At 38.1% G+C, this 18,535-nt stretch overlaps 1 protein-coding gene across 1 annotated transcript in view; it reads right to left on the minus strand.

Annotated features, from left to right (window-relative positions):
• Positions 1-3,269: 3,269 nt before the first annotated feature.
• The window catches only part of FGD6 (FYVE, RhoGEF and PH domain containing 6), a 58,466-nt gene continuing 43,200 nt past the window's right edge, over positions 3,270-18,535 (minus strand). The window contains exons 13-21 of the mRNA XM_026698459.2: positions 15,751-15,834; positions 13,375-13,454; positions 13,146-13,248; positions 12,219-12,362; positions 12,008-12,110; positions 11,273-11,400; positions 6,918-7,046; positions 5,796-5,944; positions 3,270-3,511 (exon numbers count right to left, since the gene is read on the minus strand). Coding sequence (XP_026554244.1) covers positions 3,475-3,511; positions 5,796-5,944; positions 6,918-7,046; positions 11,273-11,400; positions 12,008-12,110; positions 12,219-12,362; positions 13,146-13,248; positions 13,375-13,454; positions 15,751-15,834 — 957 coding nt within the window. The 3' untranslated portion in view covers positions 3,270-3,474. The remainder of the gene's footprint in view (positions 3,512-5,795; positions 5,945-6,917; positions 7,047-11,272; positions 11,401-12,007; positions 12,111-12,218; positions 12,363-13,145; positions 13,249-13,374; positions 13,455-15,750; positions 15,835-18,535) is intronic.

Raw genomic sequence — 18,535 nt, forward strand, 5'->3', positions numbered from 1 at the left:
GGGCTGCTTCTTTTTCTTACCCTTTTGTCTTGTGAAAATGCTTGAACCCACCTTTCTTCATTCTTTAATTGGGAGCGGGGAAAAAGAGATGAAGAATTACTGGATTAAGAATATGGTTTGGTTTGTTAGGTTGTTGGCTCCAAGGGCCATTATGTGCTTGAGTAAAGGGAAATAAAGCTTGGTGTCATCAGTAGAATCAAGTTACTTCTGTAGGAAGGCAAGGTGAAGAGATCAAGAAGCCAGAAGATGATTGCTCCTGTTCTGTACCGGTTTCCCAGTGGTCTTGGGAGACCTCCCCTTCCACTTAGAGCAGTGGCCCCCAACCTTTTGAGCACCAGGGACTGGTTCCGTGGAGACAATTTTTTCCACAGACCGGAGGGAGCATGGTTTTGTGTCCTGTCTGCCTCCCGTGGATGGGGCTTCTCGTTTGCCCAGCCCAGTTTCTGGTATGTCACAGGCCGGTGCTAGTCCACAGACAGTGCAGTTTAATTTGGAACATGAACAGTTCTCATCCCTGATGAAAAAGAGTTTCTGGTTTTACATCACTCTGACCTAGCAAGGACTCAGATCTCTCTACCTGGCAAAGTACCACTCCAAATGATTGTACAAAGAATTTACTTCTCAATGAAATCCTCTTAGTGAAATGCTCTGTAAAAAAAATTCAGATAATGGCTGGACTGCTCAAGGCTAATCTGACTCCCAATCCATTGCAAAAGGTTGCAATATGTTTGAGGATATACCAGCTGCAAAGGGTGTGCTACAGTTTTTGCCAATTTTACTGAGTTTAAGAGATTGCCATCTGATCAGAGTTTAACAGGTCAGCTTCAATTACTGCGACCTAGAATTCAACAAGATATTGATGTAGTCACTGTTGCGTCATGATGGCTACTCAGATCCATATTTTTATGTATTTATAAATCATATTTAAGTGGCCTAGTGGTGAAGCCTCATATTCAGAAGGTAAAGCGTTCAATCCTAGATAGCGTAGAAAGAAAAAATTATCCGCTGCAAACTCCATAGGTGTCAGGAAGGGCATTTGGCCAATAAACATTCAGCTCTACCCAGTCACCCTGACACTATCCCTAAGTAAAGGGAGTACTGAGTTGTTAAAAAATTATAAATCACATGTATAAGTACCTTCAATAAGATGATGCTGGAGAGAGTACAATCAAATCTCCAATGCAATATGCAATCAAAAGGGGCAATAAATCAAGAATATAACAAAAACTCCCAAAAGTGCATAGTTCTCACCCAGCAGCTGGTGAAAGAAAGAAGTCTTAAAGGCTTGTTGAACTTTGGGATATTCTGTTCCAGAGGCCAGGCGCATTAAGTGAGAAGACTCATACATGCACCTTATCAGCTGGCAAAAAGATTGGCAAAAGATTGGAATCTGAAGCATTCTGGTTGCGTTGCATCTTATTGGATGAACAGAAATGATGGGAAAAAATTGGTCTCTCAGATACCCCAGCCTTTGTCTCTCAGATACCCCAGGCTTTGTAGGTCATCAGCATCAGTATCATTGACAACTGGTACAATTCATGTAGCAGTGTTACTACATAAGCGCATCTTGCCATTACTGCCTGTACAGCTGAATTATGGATCAGGTATAGCTTCCCAGTAGTTTTCAGGTAGAATCTAATTGGAGAAATCCAGTTAGTGGTCAGTACCTCTTTATTGAGGACATTATTGATGCCTTGAAATAACTACATCCATAGATTCTAAACAACAAGCACCCAAAAATAATTAATTAGGAAAGATTTCAGCCATGCAACTACAAGTATGACCAAAAGATTGTTTAAATCTTGTATAGTCTGGTTTCAGCCAGATATAGCACAGAAAGTCCATATCACTGTGCTCATATTCCTGTATTTCTAAGCAACTTTTAATAATACTAGCAAATTGGTTTGGGGGTATTGTTGGAATGGGTTGAGTATTTGCTAGAAAGTTGCAACTAGAAAATTATTTGTCCCCATGGCACTTGTATTATGAGGCACCAGAAGGTTCTATTCTTCTGGAACACAAGAAAGTAGTGGTCTATTGAGAATAGTGACCCAGAAATGTAAAGTGATATGTCATCAGGAAAACTGATGTTTGACAGATGTTTTGAGGTTGTGATAAAGTGGATAATGGCTAAAAATCTGAAGCTCAATCCAGATGATGGTTAGATTATTGCAAAACCTGGCAATAAAGTGGTAGCCAGTATTAGACAACATAGTACTCTCATAGTGCATAGCTCGAGGGTTCTCTTACTTGCTATCCCTGGAAATTACAGTGTTTGTTCTTAGCGGTCGGCAAGGCCAGTGGCTTCTTTTGTTTGCTAACTTCAGCCTTACTAAGCTAGTTTCTGTGTCTCATATCCTAATGGGTTTTGTGATTACTGTAATGTACTCTCTTGAAGATAAAACAAAAATACAAAGAAAAGAACTGAACCCACATGAACTCCTGGAAAGGTCATGTGATCGTGAAGAAACTTCTGCCAACTTGGAAGAACCAGCTTAAAAATAGTGTTGTTTTTTTAAAACAAAATGGGCAGCTATTTCATTTTTTCTTTTGATTCTAATTATACACATTTCTCTGTGATTTCTGGATAAAAATATTTATACCTGAATCAGGCATATAGATAGAAATATCTAGATAAAGAAAAAAGTCATCCTCCTGTAGCTTGTTACCCAACTGAACAATTAATGTTGCTTGACTATCCAAAGAGAGAGATCTAGAAGGAGTGGTATATTCTTAATCTTCCACTACAAATATTTGGGCTTTTTCTGCTATAATGTTTCATTAATTTTCTGGGAACGGGTCTAGTTCAGGCTTTAGTGAAAAAAGTATCACACAAAACCTTCCATATAGAGTACCAGAGAGTGTTCAGATGCAGCATTATGGAATATGAAAAAGATAAATAATATAAGAGATTAATGTGCAATTAATCATTATAAAGTTATTTGTACATTGCCTCATGTAGGCCAATTAATAAACTTAAACTTAGTTGTTTCAAATATGAAATAGTACTATATGTTTGGTAGAATGCACAGTAGTTCAGTTGATTTACCAAAGATTAAAAAAGCAAGAAATCCTAAAAGCTTACTGAAAAATCTTACATTCTGCATGTGTGAAATTAAATAACAAATGGAAAATTGTCCTTGGAACACAATAGAGAAATACCTTGCTGCACTTTTCCATTGAATGATACTGTGGTTTATAAGGTTCTGTAATCAAGGAAACTTTCAAATTCAGGTTGAGTTTCAGAAATGATTGACCATTAGCAAATGTAAAACAGTGGCAGAGTTTAATAAATAACATATTTTGTATGACAACAAGTATTCACATTTTTAAAAAAATCATTATTCCTGAATCAGAGACTAGGTTCAGACCACTTTTTTAAAAAAGGCTTTGCCCGGGCAAATTCATTGACTATAACATACAGAACTGTAATGTCATTTAGTTATCTGACATTGTCTTTAAACCTAGAATGTGCTACAATATTGTGGCTTCTTGGAAAGCTTCTATCCACCTATTGAAAAAGAGAAAACATTATTTTAATAACAAAACCACAACCCCATCCCCATATGCACTCTCATTAACCTGCCCACCAGCCTCTTCATTGAGAAGGCAAGCTGCTAGTTAAGGCATCTCTTTCTTGTTGTGAAAGAAGCACATGGTTTTGGCACATATGAAACAAGCAGCTTCTTTCAAATTCCTCCTTCCTGCTCATTTCTTTTTTTTTTTTTTCAAATCACTCAGGCGGTTGCTAGGCAAAACTCTGGAAACAAGTAGGATTTAAAATAACTATTTAGACTTAAAGTATAATTTGCAGAAAAAAGCATTTGCTAAGAGTAAGTACTGTATGAATGAACAAAGGATTATCTATTCTCTAAGGCAGTGATGGCGAACCTTTTTGTTGTGGTATGCCGAAAGTGTGCATGTGCGTGGTAACGCACGCGTGCCAGTATCCACAATGCAATGTGCCCCCATGCATGCGTGCACAAGGCCCCCCCTACCTGCACTGCGCATGTTCCACACCTCCCAGCTGATTTTCAGCCCATTTGAGGCTGTTTTCACCCTCCCAGAGGCTCAAAGGAAGCCTCTGCAGCCTCAGGAGGCTGAAAAACAGGCCTGTTTCATCACTTCCAAGCTCCAGGGGCCCTCCGGAAGCTGAAAGCGGGCACCTGGTATTTCCAGAAGGCCCGTTTTTCGGCCTCCCGAGGCTGCAGAGGTTTCCCTCAAGCCTCTGGTAGGGCGCAAAAGGCCTCAAACAGGCTGAAAAACAGCTAGGAGGCGCACATATGCACAATGCAGGTAAGTTTGGCTGGGGCTTGCGTCCCCTTGCGGCTCTAGGGAAATAGGAAAAGCTAGGAATTTATGTTTAATTTCTTTGCTGTATCTACTGGTTAATGGTTTCTTGTTTCTGATAGATTATTTCATATTCTATACATTTTTCTATGGGAAAAATGTTATCTGTAATGTTAGTTGCTCAGTATTTTTATCATCTCTGCTACTGAATGTTTTGTGTCTATTTAAAAATAGAAAAAAATCCTTTTCATTTCTTTTTAATAAAAGTTTTGATTCCATGTATATTCTGTACGATTGTTCTGTCTCTGTAAGGGGAGGTTGATCATTTTTCTAGTCAGCCAGCTTAACAGAGGGCCAGCAGATATTACAACATAGTGTTACAGCATTTATTTCCATTTGTCATTTTCTTTTGTTAGTAAGGCACATAGATTATGGGTGCCATATTTTCTCATGTGTCAGGGTTGGAGGAAGGTGCTAGATCAGGGTGTCAAACTTGATTTCATTGAGGGCCACATCAGGGTTGAGTTTGACCTCGGGGGGCTGAGGTGGGCATGGCCAGCTTGATGTCACTCATGTTGGGGGTGTCTGTGGTGGCCTGAGCAATCTGCCAGGGAAAATGGACTCCCAAGCTCAGTTTTTGGCTGTGATGGCCTCCTGCAACCTTCTGCCAGCGGAAACGGAACTCCGTTTTTGCTGGCAGAGGCACTGCAGGCCAGTCCTTCACTGTTTCCAGGGCAGCCCCGCAGGCCAGATTTAAGCACCCTGCTGGCCGGATCCATGGATCCCCTGGGCCTTGAATTTGACACCCCTGTGCTAGATAGAGATTTCTTTTGAAGACAGGTGAGAACAGTAATTACTACTAATAACACTAAGTCAGGAAAGGGAGCTCAGATATGTAAATCCAGACAACTTCTAGGAGTACAAGATTTCAAAATTTACAGCTGTGTTACTACATCAAGTATAATGATTTTCAGAATATATATAATTGGAGCATTCACCAAATTGGAATATTTAAATAATTGACTCAGTTTATCCTGATTTAACATAATTGCAATCAAAGCCACACTAGAGGATGTTAAAGTTAGTTTCCTTGAGGTAAGATGTGAGGCCTATTAATTTTATAAACAAGTAAAAGACCATGCATAATCCTAAATGACAAATGGTTAAGACAAGTTTTGATTTTTAAACAGCACCCTACTTTTTGGACCTGGCTTTTGAAAAAAGAAATGTTTTTTTTTCCTGTATTTTTGTTCAATTTATATACATATCAAATGCCTGCTTTTTTCTGCTAAACTCTAATGAAAAAAAACTTCATTTACTCTTGTTTTTAGGTACTTCATTGAGAATATTAAAAACATATCTATTTGTTGGCAAAGTAATTTCTATAAATCAGGGAATAATCAATAGGATCACAGTCAATACTGTATTTTGAAACTGTCAGAATATCCTTAATTTATAACACACACATACACATACGTACATATATTAAATAATTGGCCACTTACTTCTGTGCTGACTGGTAATCATCTGATCTGAATATGTAAAATAAAGTATTTTTGTGCAATAAATTGAAAACTTTAGATTCTAAGTGTTCATCTTTAACTTCAGCGACTGTAAAACCCAGTAAAGGTTGGCTCTCTAAAGCAGCTACATCCTAATATTAAAAAGAAACCCAGAATTAGATGCGACTTCATTTTTGAAACAATGAAAATGCCATACAAAAACATTTCTTGCAATTCTAGGCTAATGCCAAATCCTGAATTTGATTCTAAATCTCCCAGTTGTGAGCAAAATGGAATTATTTTGGTTCAGATCCTTCAATTATTTAGCTAATGGCTCAATGCATAGGATTTCAACCCTACACTTCCTTCCAAACTCATTATTATGGTTAGCCTGATATATATGCTACACAATAATTAATTTAGAATATAATCACTCATCAAAACTAGATGTCTGTTTAGGCTTCATGAAGCTACCCAGTTCCCTTGAAATCTATCAGAATTGCTGGCTATTGCTATATCTGAGAATAGTGAATTCCAACTATATACTGTTCATTGTTTTGTGTGAATCATTTTACATGTTATTTTTTTTCCAATGATTTGTTTAAAGATACTCTCAGTTTAGGTGCCCTTCACTTATTAATGACCAATCAAAATTATGACAGTGCTGATTTGAAAGGATTTATGAGACTTGCCTGAAGTTATGGCATTGCAGGGTCTCCACAGTCACATGTTTTGATCTGCAATCTGTTGTTACCTAGTTCTGCATTCATGTGATCACCATTTGCAATCTTGCCTACCAGCTTTCCCAGAAAACCAGCAGGGAAGGTACCAAGCTACTGTCACCTGCTGAGAAGACTCCCTCTGATTTCTAGTGGCTGGTGAAAAAGGTTCAACCAGAAATGATAGCTTGACAACATGATCACACACGGTCAGTAGTGCTGGGATTGTGGTCATTGAGAGAAACAGGCATGTGATCTCTCACTTAATAACCACTTCGCTCAACGATTGAGGATTCAAGTGTCAATTGTGGTCACAAGTCAAGAACTATCTGTAAATGGAATTCATAGGAGTAAAATTCCAACATTCTACCTATATGAAGTGTTTTCTCAGTTTTTCATTTCTTACCTCACTAGCAGCATATGTGTATAACACTTTATTTTTGATCACAAACCACAGGTGTTTCCATGGTTTCTTGGTGCCCTTTGATCTGTACAAGTAGCCACTTATTGAAGAATCTTCTGTATTAGCTGACACCTATAATGAACACAAGGATGTAGTTTAATTACAAGAGAATGTAGTATAACTGCTCCTCTCCCTGGTGTACTGATCATTATCTTCATTATAATCCTGCTAAAATATAAGTAATCTGAGTCAAGCATAACTGCTTGCTACATTTATATACTACATTTTTGTTGATTTACTGTCCAAATGCCCAAGTTCTGCTAGTTAACTGGCTTTTCAGCAACTTTTGTGCTCTATGACATTTTCAGCATTTCCAAAAAACCTAGGGATCACTCTTTCCTGCTAATTAGCCCTCCTTCAGTCAAGTAGAGAAGGGGTCCCTAATCCCCAGGCCACGAGTGGGCCACGGCCCCTTCAGAAATGGGCTGTAAAAGTGGTGGGTGCTTGTGTGCACACGTGTGCACATGCAGCTCCGCTTGCTTGAGCAGCAGGCACTCACATGAAGCTGCATTTGAATGAGTGGCAGGTGCTCATGTGCAAAACTTCATTTGTGTGAGTGGAGAGCTTGCGCCTGCAACTCACATGGAACTATCCCCTTCCCCCTTCCAGTCCGCCAAACCGGAAATGTTGGGGACCGCTGAAGTAGAGAACTATTTTTAAAAGAAACAAAATATTTTACAAATGCAATATAGAAAATAATGTTTGAAGTAAAGTAGAATAGAAAGCTTAATTGGATCAAGATTGACATCAAGGCATTATCTAACTTTCTGAACTCAGAACAGGCCCAGCTTTGGAGAAACTCCATTTTCTCCTCTACCCAAGATTCAGATGAAATCCTTACCCAATTTGCAGATCTGTGTCATTCCCTGAGAAAAATTTCAATAGTCAAACTTCCTATTACAAATTGTCAGAAATAAGTTCAAATTGGTTTGATCGGCTGTAGTGGTGCAGTGGTTAGAATACAGTACTGCAAGCTACTTCTGCTGACTCTTGGCTACAGTTTGGCAGTTCAAATCTCGCCAGGCTCAAGGCTGACTCAAAGCCTTCCATCTTTCCGAGGTGGGTAAAATAAGGACCCAAATTGTTGGGGGCAATATATTGACTTTGTAAACGGCTTAGAGAGAGCTGTAAAACAGTATATAAGTCTAAGTGCTATTGCTATTCTGTTTATGTAGGAGAAAAGCTATTGAAGGCAGCAATGTGTCAAGCCCTGGAACACCCTACCAAAAAAACCCATGCTAAAATGCTAAAAATTAGCACAAGAAGTTGTTAATATTTTTTTAAAAGTCTAGAGTTAAAATATGGTGGGATCTGGAAGTTTTAGCAAAAGGGACAACTTTCTTCTGGAATGTTATATCAGGTAGCATCATTGAAGGAACATAATGTAAATTGCAATTTGACATCAATTTGGGAGGATTTTGGGTTTTTGCAAATCTTTTTTCTAATTCTAACCATGGTCTCCCAGACAAATTACTAATACTGTAGCCTTTGAAAACCTTTCTCCCTGGCCTCCAGCGTATCAGGAATCAAATTTATAATTTGATCGCTAAAATCTAATAAGGCGCCTGTAGATTTTCTATTCCCAGAACTTTTGAAGACTCATATTGATCGGTGGGAGTTAGATTGGAAGTTGGCATTATACTCCCCCTATATAAAAATGGAGATAAAAGTGACACAAAAACCTACAGGCAGGTAAGCCTTATTGGAACTGTGGCTAAAATGTATATGAAACATCCGTTAAACAAAACAGAAAACTGGATAATGGAAATAAATCTCTTAATGGAGAAACGAGCTGGATTCAGACTAGAATGCTCCACAATAGACAATTATTTTGACCTTACACTATCTCATAACAATTAACAAATAGGAAGAAACTGTTTACCATATTTATGAATCTTAGTGTGGCTTTTGAGTCTAGAAACAGAAACATTCTATGGATGAAATTGGCCTGCTTAAATATGGAACCTAGACTCTATTCTTGGTTAAGTTCCTTTACTCAGAAACCTATTTGAAAGACTGTACAGGTGTTAATGGTTCTCTAATAAACAGTATACCCACCCAAATCAATGTCAAGACAGGATTGTATTCTAGCACTAATGCTTTTTAATTTCTGTGTCAATGATTACTAGGATTTCTGTATGCTGCAGATACTCATATTGCCAAAGACCCCTAATAATTTTATCTTCTTATATGTTGAGAACATGGTTCTAATTGTACATTTCCGAATAGGCCTGAGAAGACTGCTGCAAAAGCTAAATATCTACTGTGCTCTTAATTTTTTAAATATCAATAAAACTGTATTTAAAGTAAGGGTATTTACCAGAACAAGTGTGAAATATATCTGGGAAATATATGGGGAGCCTATTCAACAAATGCATTTTTTACCTATTTTGGGGGTGGCTTTTAACCAGAACTGGGTCATGGTTAAATCATTTCAAAAGAAACTCAGCAAGTGCAGAGGTAAGTAGTAAGTACTAGAAGATTATACAAATTTAACTACAACTACTTGGGTAGACCTGCGGTGGCACAGTGGTTAGAATGCAGCACTGCAGGGCTAACTCGGTGCTTATTCCAGGAGTTCAATTCTGAGCGGCTCAAGGTTGACTAAGCCTTCCATCCTTCCGAGATGGGTAAAATGAAGACCCAGACTGTTGGGGGCAATATGCTGACTCTGTAAACCGCTTAGAGAGGGCTGTAAAGCGGTATATAAGTCTTAAGTGCTACTGCTATTGCTATCTTGATCCTTATGGTGAAAGTATTCAAGGAAAAAATAATCCAATGCTATGCCCAGAATTGTGGGGCCTTAATAAAACTACAAAATTCTTCTTTGAGATGCAGTATTCATGTTAAAAAACAAAGACTTGCTTTTTAAGATGCATACTGGGAACTAATAAGAACACATCTTCCCCTTTCCTTGCACAGTCACTTACTTAACTAAAATATTCCTATACTGGCAGAGGATCCATTCAATGAACCCTTACAGACATTACAAAACATGCCCATCAGAACAGATAAGTATGGCCCAGCCCAATTCCTGGGTCAACCAACTTTTCAAAGTTATTTCACAACGCGGCTTTTCTACCCAACATCTACTCTTAATGGCCTTCCAGACAGAGGAAATTTTTAAAGCAATAGTCCTGGATATTAGCACTCAAATCAACATGGAATTAAACGGTTAAAAATAGATCCCAGAATTGGCTAACAATAACATGCTGGGTAACAAGAAATTTTTATTTTTAACCAGAGAAATATCTGTCATTAAATGACACAATCTTTAAAGACCTACTCTAGAGCAAGATTTGAGTTATTGGTTTCCATGGCCAAATATGGGTGCTTCCTCCACTTGCCTTTAGAGAAGATGACATTGAAAATATTTCTCATATTTTGTTTGACTGTCAATTATATGCCCTGATTAGACTTAAATACCTATCATCTCTTGGAAAGAATAGCCCACTGGGATCCTAACCACAAATTGTTGTATTTCCCTCTGCCCTCAAATGTACATAGAACTCCTAAGTTTATAACAAAGGGAGTGGCTTTATGAACCACTGTATTCTGTAAGGGAGATTCATTTATTTGGTTACTGTCTCTTTGTATTAGTTACACACATATATTTTATCACTTTATTTCTTCCTAGCTTATTGCAAAATTGGACTATGTATTATATTTGATTTGAAAGGTCATGAGACTAATAAATCAATAAACTACTACTATTACCACTCCCCGTCAACCCAAGGAAGGAGGCAAAGACATGAATTCTGAAAAATTGACAAATCAGTTTCAGATCTTCCACTATCTTGGTAGATCTTTGAATTACATTGTAGCAAAAGTGATCTAGAGCTTACATACTTTTGGAGCACATTTTAATTGGGTTTAATGTTGCCAAACTATGGTTCTCAGTTTTGTTACAAATATCAGATACAAAATGTGCCAGTTTAGTGCATTGTGTAAAACTTTTAAGGCTGCCGCTTCAAAGCTGCCATATACCATTGTGTCTTATCAATACATTCAAATTAAGACAAATAATGATGTTTCATGGTATAGATCTAGTCATTGTTCCACTTTCAATAGCTGAGAATAAGGCAAGTAATCTTGCCTGCTGTCCCCAGAAAGAATATTGGGAGAGAGAGAGAGGGGAAATCAGAAAGCAGAAAAAACAGAATAAAAATAAGCAGTTATTCTACAGCTACTATCTCTGAAAAGAGCAACAGTTAAGGTCAGTACATTTGGTCTCTCATTAAGCAACAGGTCTTTATTAGTAAAAACAAAAAAAATAGTGCTGAGAAAATCTGACATACTTCCTTCAGTGCAGCTGGAATTTTTTTCTGCTTTCTGCCAGATGGAATACTGTGTAATACTGTAGACAAAGTGTTAGTTGGCGATCGGTGATTCAGTGGAGATCCATTTTTAGAAGTGTACATATTATCTGAAATTAAGGTAACCATTACAGTTATTTCTGATTCAGAGAACTAAAGGAATAAGTTTTTAGTTTATCATTTATTAATTTTATAAGTTATACATCCATCTCTGATGATATTTGTATGCAGTATTTCAAAAACAGTTTGTAGCTTTTTAAAATGTCTTAATGTTCAAGTGATTGTACAGCTATTCTGAATGTTTTGCTTTCTCATTACGTCTGATCATAGGTGGAATTATTGGTGATCAAAGATGTGAAGGTAACAATTTTCATGTCAGACAGAGGCAAGTTTAAAAAAAAACAGTAGCAGGCATTGTAACTGAAAATGACTGACTGCAAATAATTTAAAAGAGTAAATAAGATAGTTTTAATCAAGATATATATTTTAATGCTTGAAGAACCACAATAATATAAACTAAAATGTTGCTAAATACTTCATAGGGTTTTATATTTAGAATTTTTTTTTGTATTTAACTCTTGAAGAAATTGATATACTGTATGCCATCCATTTTAAATGAAAGATTACTCTTGTAATCCTAAAAATTCTAATCCCTGAAAAGAACACCTAAAGTAAATATATGGCAAAAGTGAAAAACAGGCAAACATTTAATTTTACCCTGTTTCTGCAGCTCTTTAAAGCAATGATCACACACTCTTGCGGGATGATTTTTCATGTAGTCTAATCCATGTTTATTTGATGAACAAGCTTGGCAGATTATCTGAAAAACGAAACAGATAATATATGCACATGATGGAACTTTTTCAAATGCGTTTGTGTTCATTTTCTTCTTCTTTTTTTAAAGCTAACAATATTAATTTTTTACAACCTTCCCACAAGCTCTGCAGTGGTGCCTTCTCCATGTCAGAGTGAATTCACTGGTACAAATCATACACATGGTAGCTCTAGTATCAGGAATCCAAATTGGAGCTTTGGATCCTACAGGTCTTTCTTCTTCTTTTTCTTGGTCTGCCTAAGAGAGTGAGAAACAATGTATGCAGAAAAATAGATTTACAGGGTTTTGGTTTTTTAAAATCTATTTCTCATGTAGAAAAGCTCATATTACAGGCTCATTATCAATATCATAACAATTTCTTAGATTTCAAAGTATATAAGAATGGGAAATCAAAATGTTATTTGAAGGATAAACATTCTCAGCAAGGTGAAGAAGGTCCTTTTCTCATATCTCATACAATCAGAGTTGGGCAAAGACTGAATAGACTATTTTCCTGACCAGTACAGGAAATGGAAAGTTATAATATAACCCAACAATTGATTGCTCAGCCTTCTCTTGCATCTCAATGTACAGAAAGAATGATAAGGCCTCTTTTGAGTATTGAGTATGACATGGTTTCAACAGTTTATAATTTCACATAAAAATGTATACCCTCTAGAACAGTGGTCACCAACCAGTGGGCCGGGGACCACTGGTGGTTTGCAAAAATTTTTTGGTGGTCCTCAGAGAAATGTCACCCCCCAAATCACCCCCCTGAAGCAATTAATCCAGGCTGCGTGGGAACACAAGGCTGTGCCTCCCCCCCACCCCCACCCCCCACCCCCCCGGAGAACAGAGCTGGAGATGGTATCCTGCAATCCCAAATAAAGAATGACTGATCGGTAGAAAAACGAAGAATTTTCCTGAAGACTTTTGGGGGGATTTTCCCAGGGTCTCTGGTCTGCGGGATTTAAAATTATGAGTTTGATGGTCCCTGAAGTCCCAAAGGTTGGTGACTTCTGCTCTAGAAAGACAACCTACCTCTTCCAGACTTTTACTAGGGTTAAAAGTTATTCTTTTCTTGGTGTAGTCTTCAATTGATTGAGAGATGGTTTCTAACCATTCATCTCTCTCTGTAGCAGAACTGTTGGGTTAAATACACAGACTAGTTAAGCACTTTTCCCATAAAACATCACTAAATAGATTTTCCTTTGACTTTATGACCAACTCTCAGTTTTTGGGAGGGGAACAGGGCAGTTGCAGCACTTACTTTGCTGAGAGGATGAAGGATCGTTCTACACTTTCTATGTTCAATTCATTTTGATAAGCTTCATGGGTTGGTTTCTTAACCTGACAAAGTAGTAGAAGAAAGTATAAAAAGAGAAATGTCTATCATTTGTCATTTTGAAAAATTAAACAAATGAGAGAATGGCATATTATCCCAGCCATAAAGCCGGTTTGCATGGCAGGACTAGCCATGCTATGGTTCACTAATACATTTGTGCCACTGTTCTAATTATGTCTGCTTAGCAATATTTGCAAATGATCAAGTCTAAGATGCCATGGGAACAAACCAGTGAACTACAACTGACTTTAAAAAAAACTGAAAGGAATAAGCCATATATAGTTGTGCTCATAAGTTTACATACCCTATGGCCATTTTTCAGAGAATATAAATGATAACACAAAAACTTTTCTGTCACTCATGGTTAGCGTATGCCCGAAGCCATTTATTATCAGTCAACTGTGTTTACTCTTTTTAAATCATAATGACAACAGAAACTATCCAAATGACCCTGATCAAAAGTTTACATACCCTGGTGATTTTGGCCTGATAACATGCACACAGGTTAGCACAAAGGGGTTTGAATGACTATTAAAGGTAACCATCCTCACTTGTGGTCTGTTTGATTATAATTAGTGTGTGTGTATATAAGGTCAATGAGTTCCTGGACTCCAGACAGACCCTTGGATCTTTCATCCAGTGCTGCACTGACATTTCTGGCTTCTGAGTCATGGGGAAAGCAAAAGAATTGTCAAAGGATCTGCGGGAAAAGGTAGTTGAACTGTATAAAACAGGAAAGGGATATAAAAAGATATCCAAGGAATTGAGAATGCCAATCAGCAGTGTTCAAACACTAATCAAGAAGTGGAAAATTAGGGGTTCTATTGAAACCAAACCACGGTCAGGTAGACCAACTAAAATTTCAGCCACAACTTCCAGGAAAATTGTTTGGGATGCAAAGAAAAACTCACAAATAACTTCAGGTGAAATACAGGACTCCCTGAAAACATGTGGTGTGGCTGTTTTAAGATGCACAATAAGGAGGCACTGGAAGAAAGATGGGTTGCATGGTAGAATCGCCAGAAGAAAGCCATTACTACGCAAATGCCACAAAATATCCCGCTTACAATATACCAAACAGCACAGAGATAAGCCTCAAACCTTCTGGCACAAAGTCATTTGGAGTGAGGACACCAAAATTTAGCTTTTTGGCCACAACCATAAACACTACATTTGGAGAGGAATCAACAAGGCCTATGATGAAAAGTACACCATTCCTACTGTGAAACACAGAAGTGGATCGCTGATGTTTTGGGGATGCGTGAGCTACAACGGCACAGGAAAGTTGGTCAGAATTGATGGCAAGATGAATGCAGCATGTTATCAAAAGATACTGGAGGAAAATTTGCATTCATCAGCCCAGAAGCTGCTCATGGGACGTACTTGGACATTCCAACATGACAATGATCCGAAACACAAGGCCAAGTCAACCTGTCATTGGCTACAGCAGAATAAAGTGAAGGTTCTGGAGTGGCCATCTCAGTCTCCTGACCTCAATATCATTGAGCCACTCTGAGGAGATCTCAAATGTGCATTTCATGCAAAACAACCCAAGAATTTACAGGAACTGGAGACTTTTTGCCAGGAAGAACGGGCAGCTTACCATCTGAAAAGATAAAGAGCCTCATCCACACATACCACAAAAGACTGTCATTGATGTTAAAGGGGACAATACACTATTAAGAACTGGGGTATGTAAACTTTTGATCAGGGTCATTTGGATAGTTTCTGTTGTCATTATGATTCAAAAAGAATAAACATAGTTGATTGATAATAAACGGCTTCAGCCAACCACTAACCATAAGTGAAAGAAAAGTTTGTGTTATCATTCATATTTTCTGAAAAATGGCCAAGAAATAATAAATTCTTCCAGGGTATGTAAACTTATGAGCACAACTGTAGAAGGTCAGTCATAGGACATGTCTACCTGTAGAACAGCCAGCAGAGGAGATCTCCTGAAATAAGCTGGAGCATGGTACTTATTTGTTAGTGAGACCTGTTAAGGCTGTATGATGTAAACTGGCTCAAATGATAGAACTGGGAACAGTCTAACATACAGCCAGAAAATCTGGCAAGCTGTGGATAGAACTTGCCATCTCTGCTCTTTCCCTGCACTTCTTTTTTTATTAGTACCAACCTTTTCTGAAAATGAGACAGCCAATAGCTACATTTAGCATAATGTTCAGAGTAACTGATTTCTCAAATAGCAATTTCAGACTGCTAATTTTAGTGCACAAATTCAAACTCTGTTTTATAAGACAAGCTACTGTACAAATATATATATATATATATCTCACTCACTTTCATTCCAGCCAGTGATAGCATGTTGTTGAGTTTATACATTCCAGACTGCAGAGGAGTTGTATACAACAAGGTGTCATTAAACTGCAAAGTAAATTATTTTTTTAATGTAGCTGACATATCAACTTACAACTATACAAGTCTGGTGTGGAAGGTCTATCTCATTCCCCATCTTAATGGGCATATTTTGTGAATTGACATGAGATTTGTCTTCTTCCTTAGGGTTTTTCCTGCCCCATTTTTCAAGAGTGAAATTCAGATTTCAGAAATTTCTACATTTATGAAAATTACAAAAAATGATAAAATTGCACTGATAAACATGAAAACATTAATATTAATGAGTAACTGTCAATCTGTTAGGATAAACCCAAACAGGAAATACATACTCCACAGGAAATCTAGAATTATATATTTTATTGAAATTGGTTACAACTACAGATTCTTGGAAATCCAAAATATGTGTTACCTCCCCTCCTTCTTATACCTCAGTGAATAAAGGAAGCATTTGTCTCAGATGTTCCAAATATATTTGTACTTTAAAGTCATCTTCTGGATTTTTTACAGTAATATATTGGAGAAAGCAGTGAAAATAGCTAATCCTTAAAAATAGCCTTTTTAAATTTACAAAATCCATTTAAATTATTTGCTTTGTATGAAACAATGCAAATCTTGCAACACATTCTTGATTAACAAACATCCCATCCACTGCTATTTTTCCCCTGCAACTGGGAAAGTATTTGGCCCCAAAATACAAAGGTCACATTGAGCCTCAAAACTAATGGACTTACTTCTACAAATGCATCTAATTGCTCTTTTAAAACTATCCAGCTAGCAGTCACCCCTACTTCTTATGGGAATGAATTGTCCAAGTTAATTACATGCTGTGCCAAGACAATATTTCTTCTGTCTTAAATCTTCTAATTAGCTTCACTGGATGAAGCACGCCCTAGTGCAGTGGTGACTAACCCTTTTGGGCTCCTGTGCCAAAAACTGTGTGTGTGCTTGCACGCTCGTGTACCAGCATCCAGAAGGCATTGCGCGTGCCCCCCACGCCCCCTATGCATGCACGCGTAATCCCAACCTCCCTACCCCCTGCTGCCCCCTTACCTGCACTATACCTCACAGCTGATTTTTGGTGGGTTTGAGTCCTTTTTCAGCCTCTCAAAGGCTTGAGGAAGGCTTCTGCAGGCAAAAACTAGTCCCGTTTCGTCACTTCTGGTATTTTTGGAAAAACAGGAAGTGATGAAACAGGGCTACTTTTTGGCCTGCAAAGCCTGCAGAAGCCTCCCTCAAGCCTTTGGGAGGCTGAAAAAGGCCTCAAACCTGTCGAAAATCACCTGTGAGGTGCACACATGCACAGTGAGGTAAGTTTGCCTGCAGTTCATGTGCTGGCACAAATGGCTCTACGTGCCACCTGTGGCACGCATGCCATAGGTTTGCCATCACGGTCCTAGTGTTTTGAGAGAGAAAAACATTTTCCCCCTGTTTACTTTGTCCATGTCATGCTGGCTTCCATACACTTCAATTATATTCCTCCTATCGATCGTTTCCAGTTTAGCTTTCAGCCTACACACTCTAGTCAATTCCTACTTCCAGAATATACAGAACAGCTGGAAAAATCCAGTTGGCATTTATTTATTAAAAATTAGCAAAGATCAAAAACTTTTAACTGGCAAAAAAGTGGATGAAAGGCAAATATAACCAGGGAAAGAGACTCATGAAATCAGGCAAACATTTACATTATCTATATTAAAATATTAAATATATTAAAAGACAGAGGAGAAATCTTTTAGAGCAGTGGTCGCCAACTGATGGGCCACGGACCACTGGTGATCCACAAGAAAATTTTGGTGGTCCGCCGAGAAATGTCACCCCCAGAGCAACCCCCAAAGCAATTAATCAAGGCTGCACAGGAACACAAGGCTGCGCCACCCACATGACCCACGGGAACTCTCCCCATCCACTCACTCCTTACCTGGCAAACTTGCCTGCTAAGTTGCTATTTTTCCTTTTTCCAACAATTGGCTGTTCTGTGTTGGGAGATTTAGATTAGCTAGAAAGCAGGAAATTGTTGGATTTCTTGTTTTCTAGCTAATCTTTAGATCTTTGGCTCTGCTTTTAAGCAGAGCCAAAACTCCCTTAGGACTGAAGGTTCTATTATTCAGTTGCAGACTCAGATAGCTGATGGCAGAAACAGATCTCTAAGTGAATCTGATTCTGTGAGCAACTCAATCTGCCTGCCTGCTTTACCTGATTTTGGGTAAAACTTGCTCTTTTTTTATAAAAAATTCAATATTTACATAAATATTTATAATATTTACATACGAGCCAAGCCCAGCCAGTCACATGACCACCAAGCAAATAAGGCCACACCTAAGAACCAGTTAAGAAATTTGAATCCCACCCCTGCCTTTGTGTGTGTGTGAGAGAGAGAGGGAGAGAGAGAGGGAGAGACAGATAGGTTAGATCAGATCTCTCTCTCTCTCTCTCTCCCTCCACCCTCTTTCCCACCAACGTCAGCAAGCTACCATCAGTCAAAATTCATATTAGTGGTCCCCGAGATTTAAAATTATGAGTTTGGTGGTCCCTGAGGTCCAAAAGGTTGGCAACCCTTGTTTCAGAGTCACTGCAAACAGTACTGTCAGAAATTATGGACAGTCCAAAACAAATGGGACTTTGGTTATTCCAGTCTTAAGTCTTTTTTTGTACATAACAGCAGCAGAACAGAGATAGAAAGCAGGTCACTTAGATGATCCTCCTATTCTGTGCCATGTAAAAGTTCTAC

This window comes from Pseudonaja textilis, chromosome 5, assembly GCF_049901715.1.
Source record: "Pseudonaja textilis isolate UNSWEBS1 chromosome 5, rPseTex1.2, whole genome shotgun sequence".
In the NCBI taxonomy this organism is placed as follows: domain Eukaryota; kingdom Metazoa; phylum Chordata; class Lepidosauria; order Squamata; family Elapidae; genus Pseudonaja; species Pseudonaja textilis.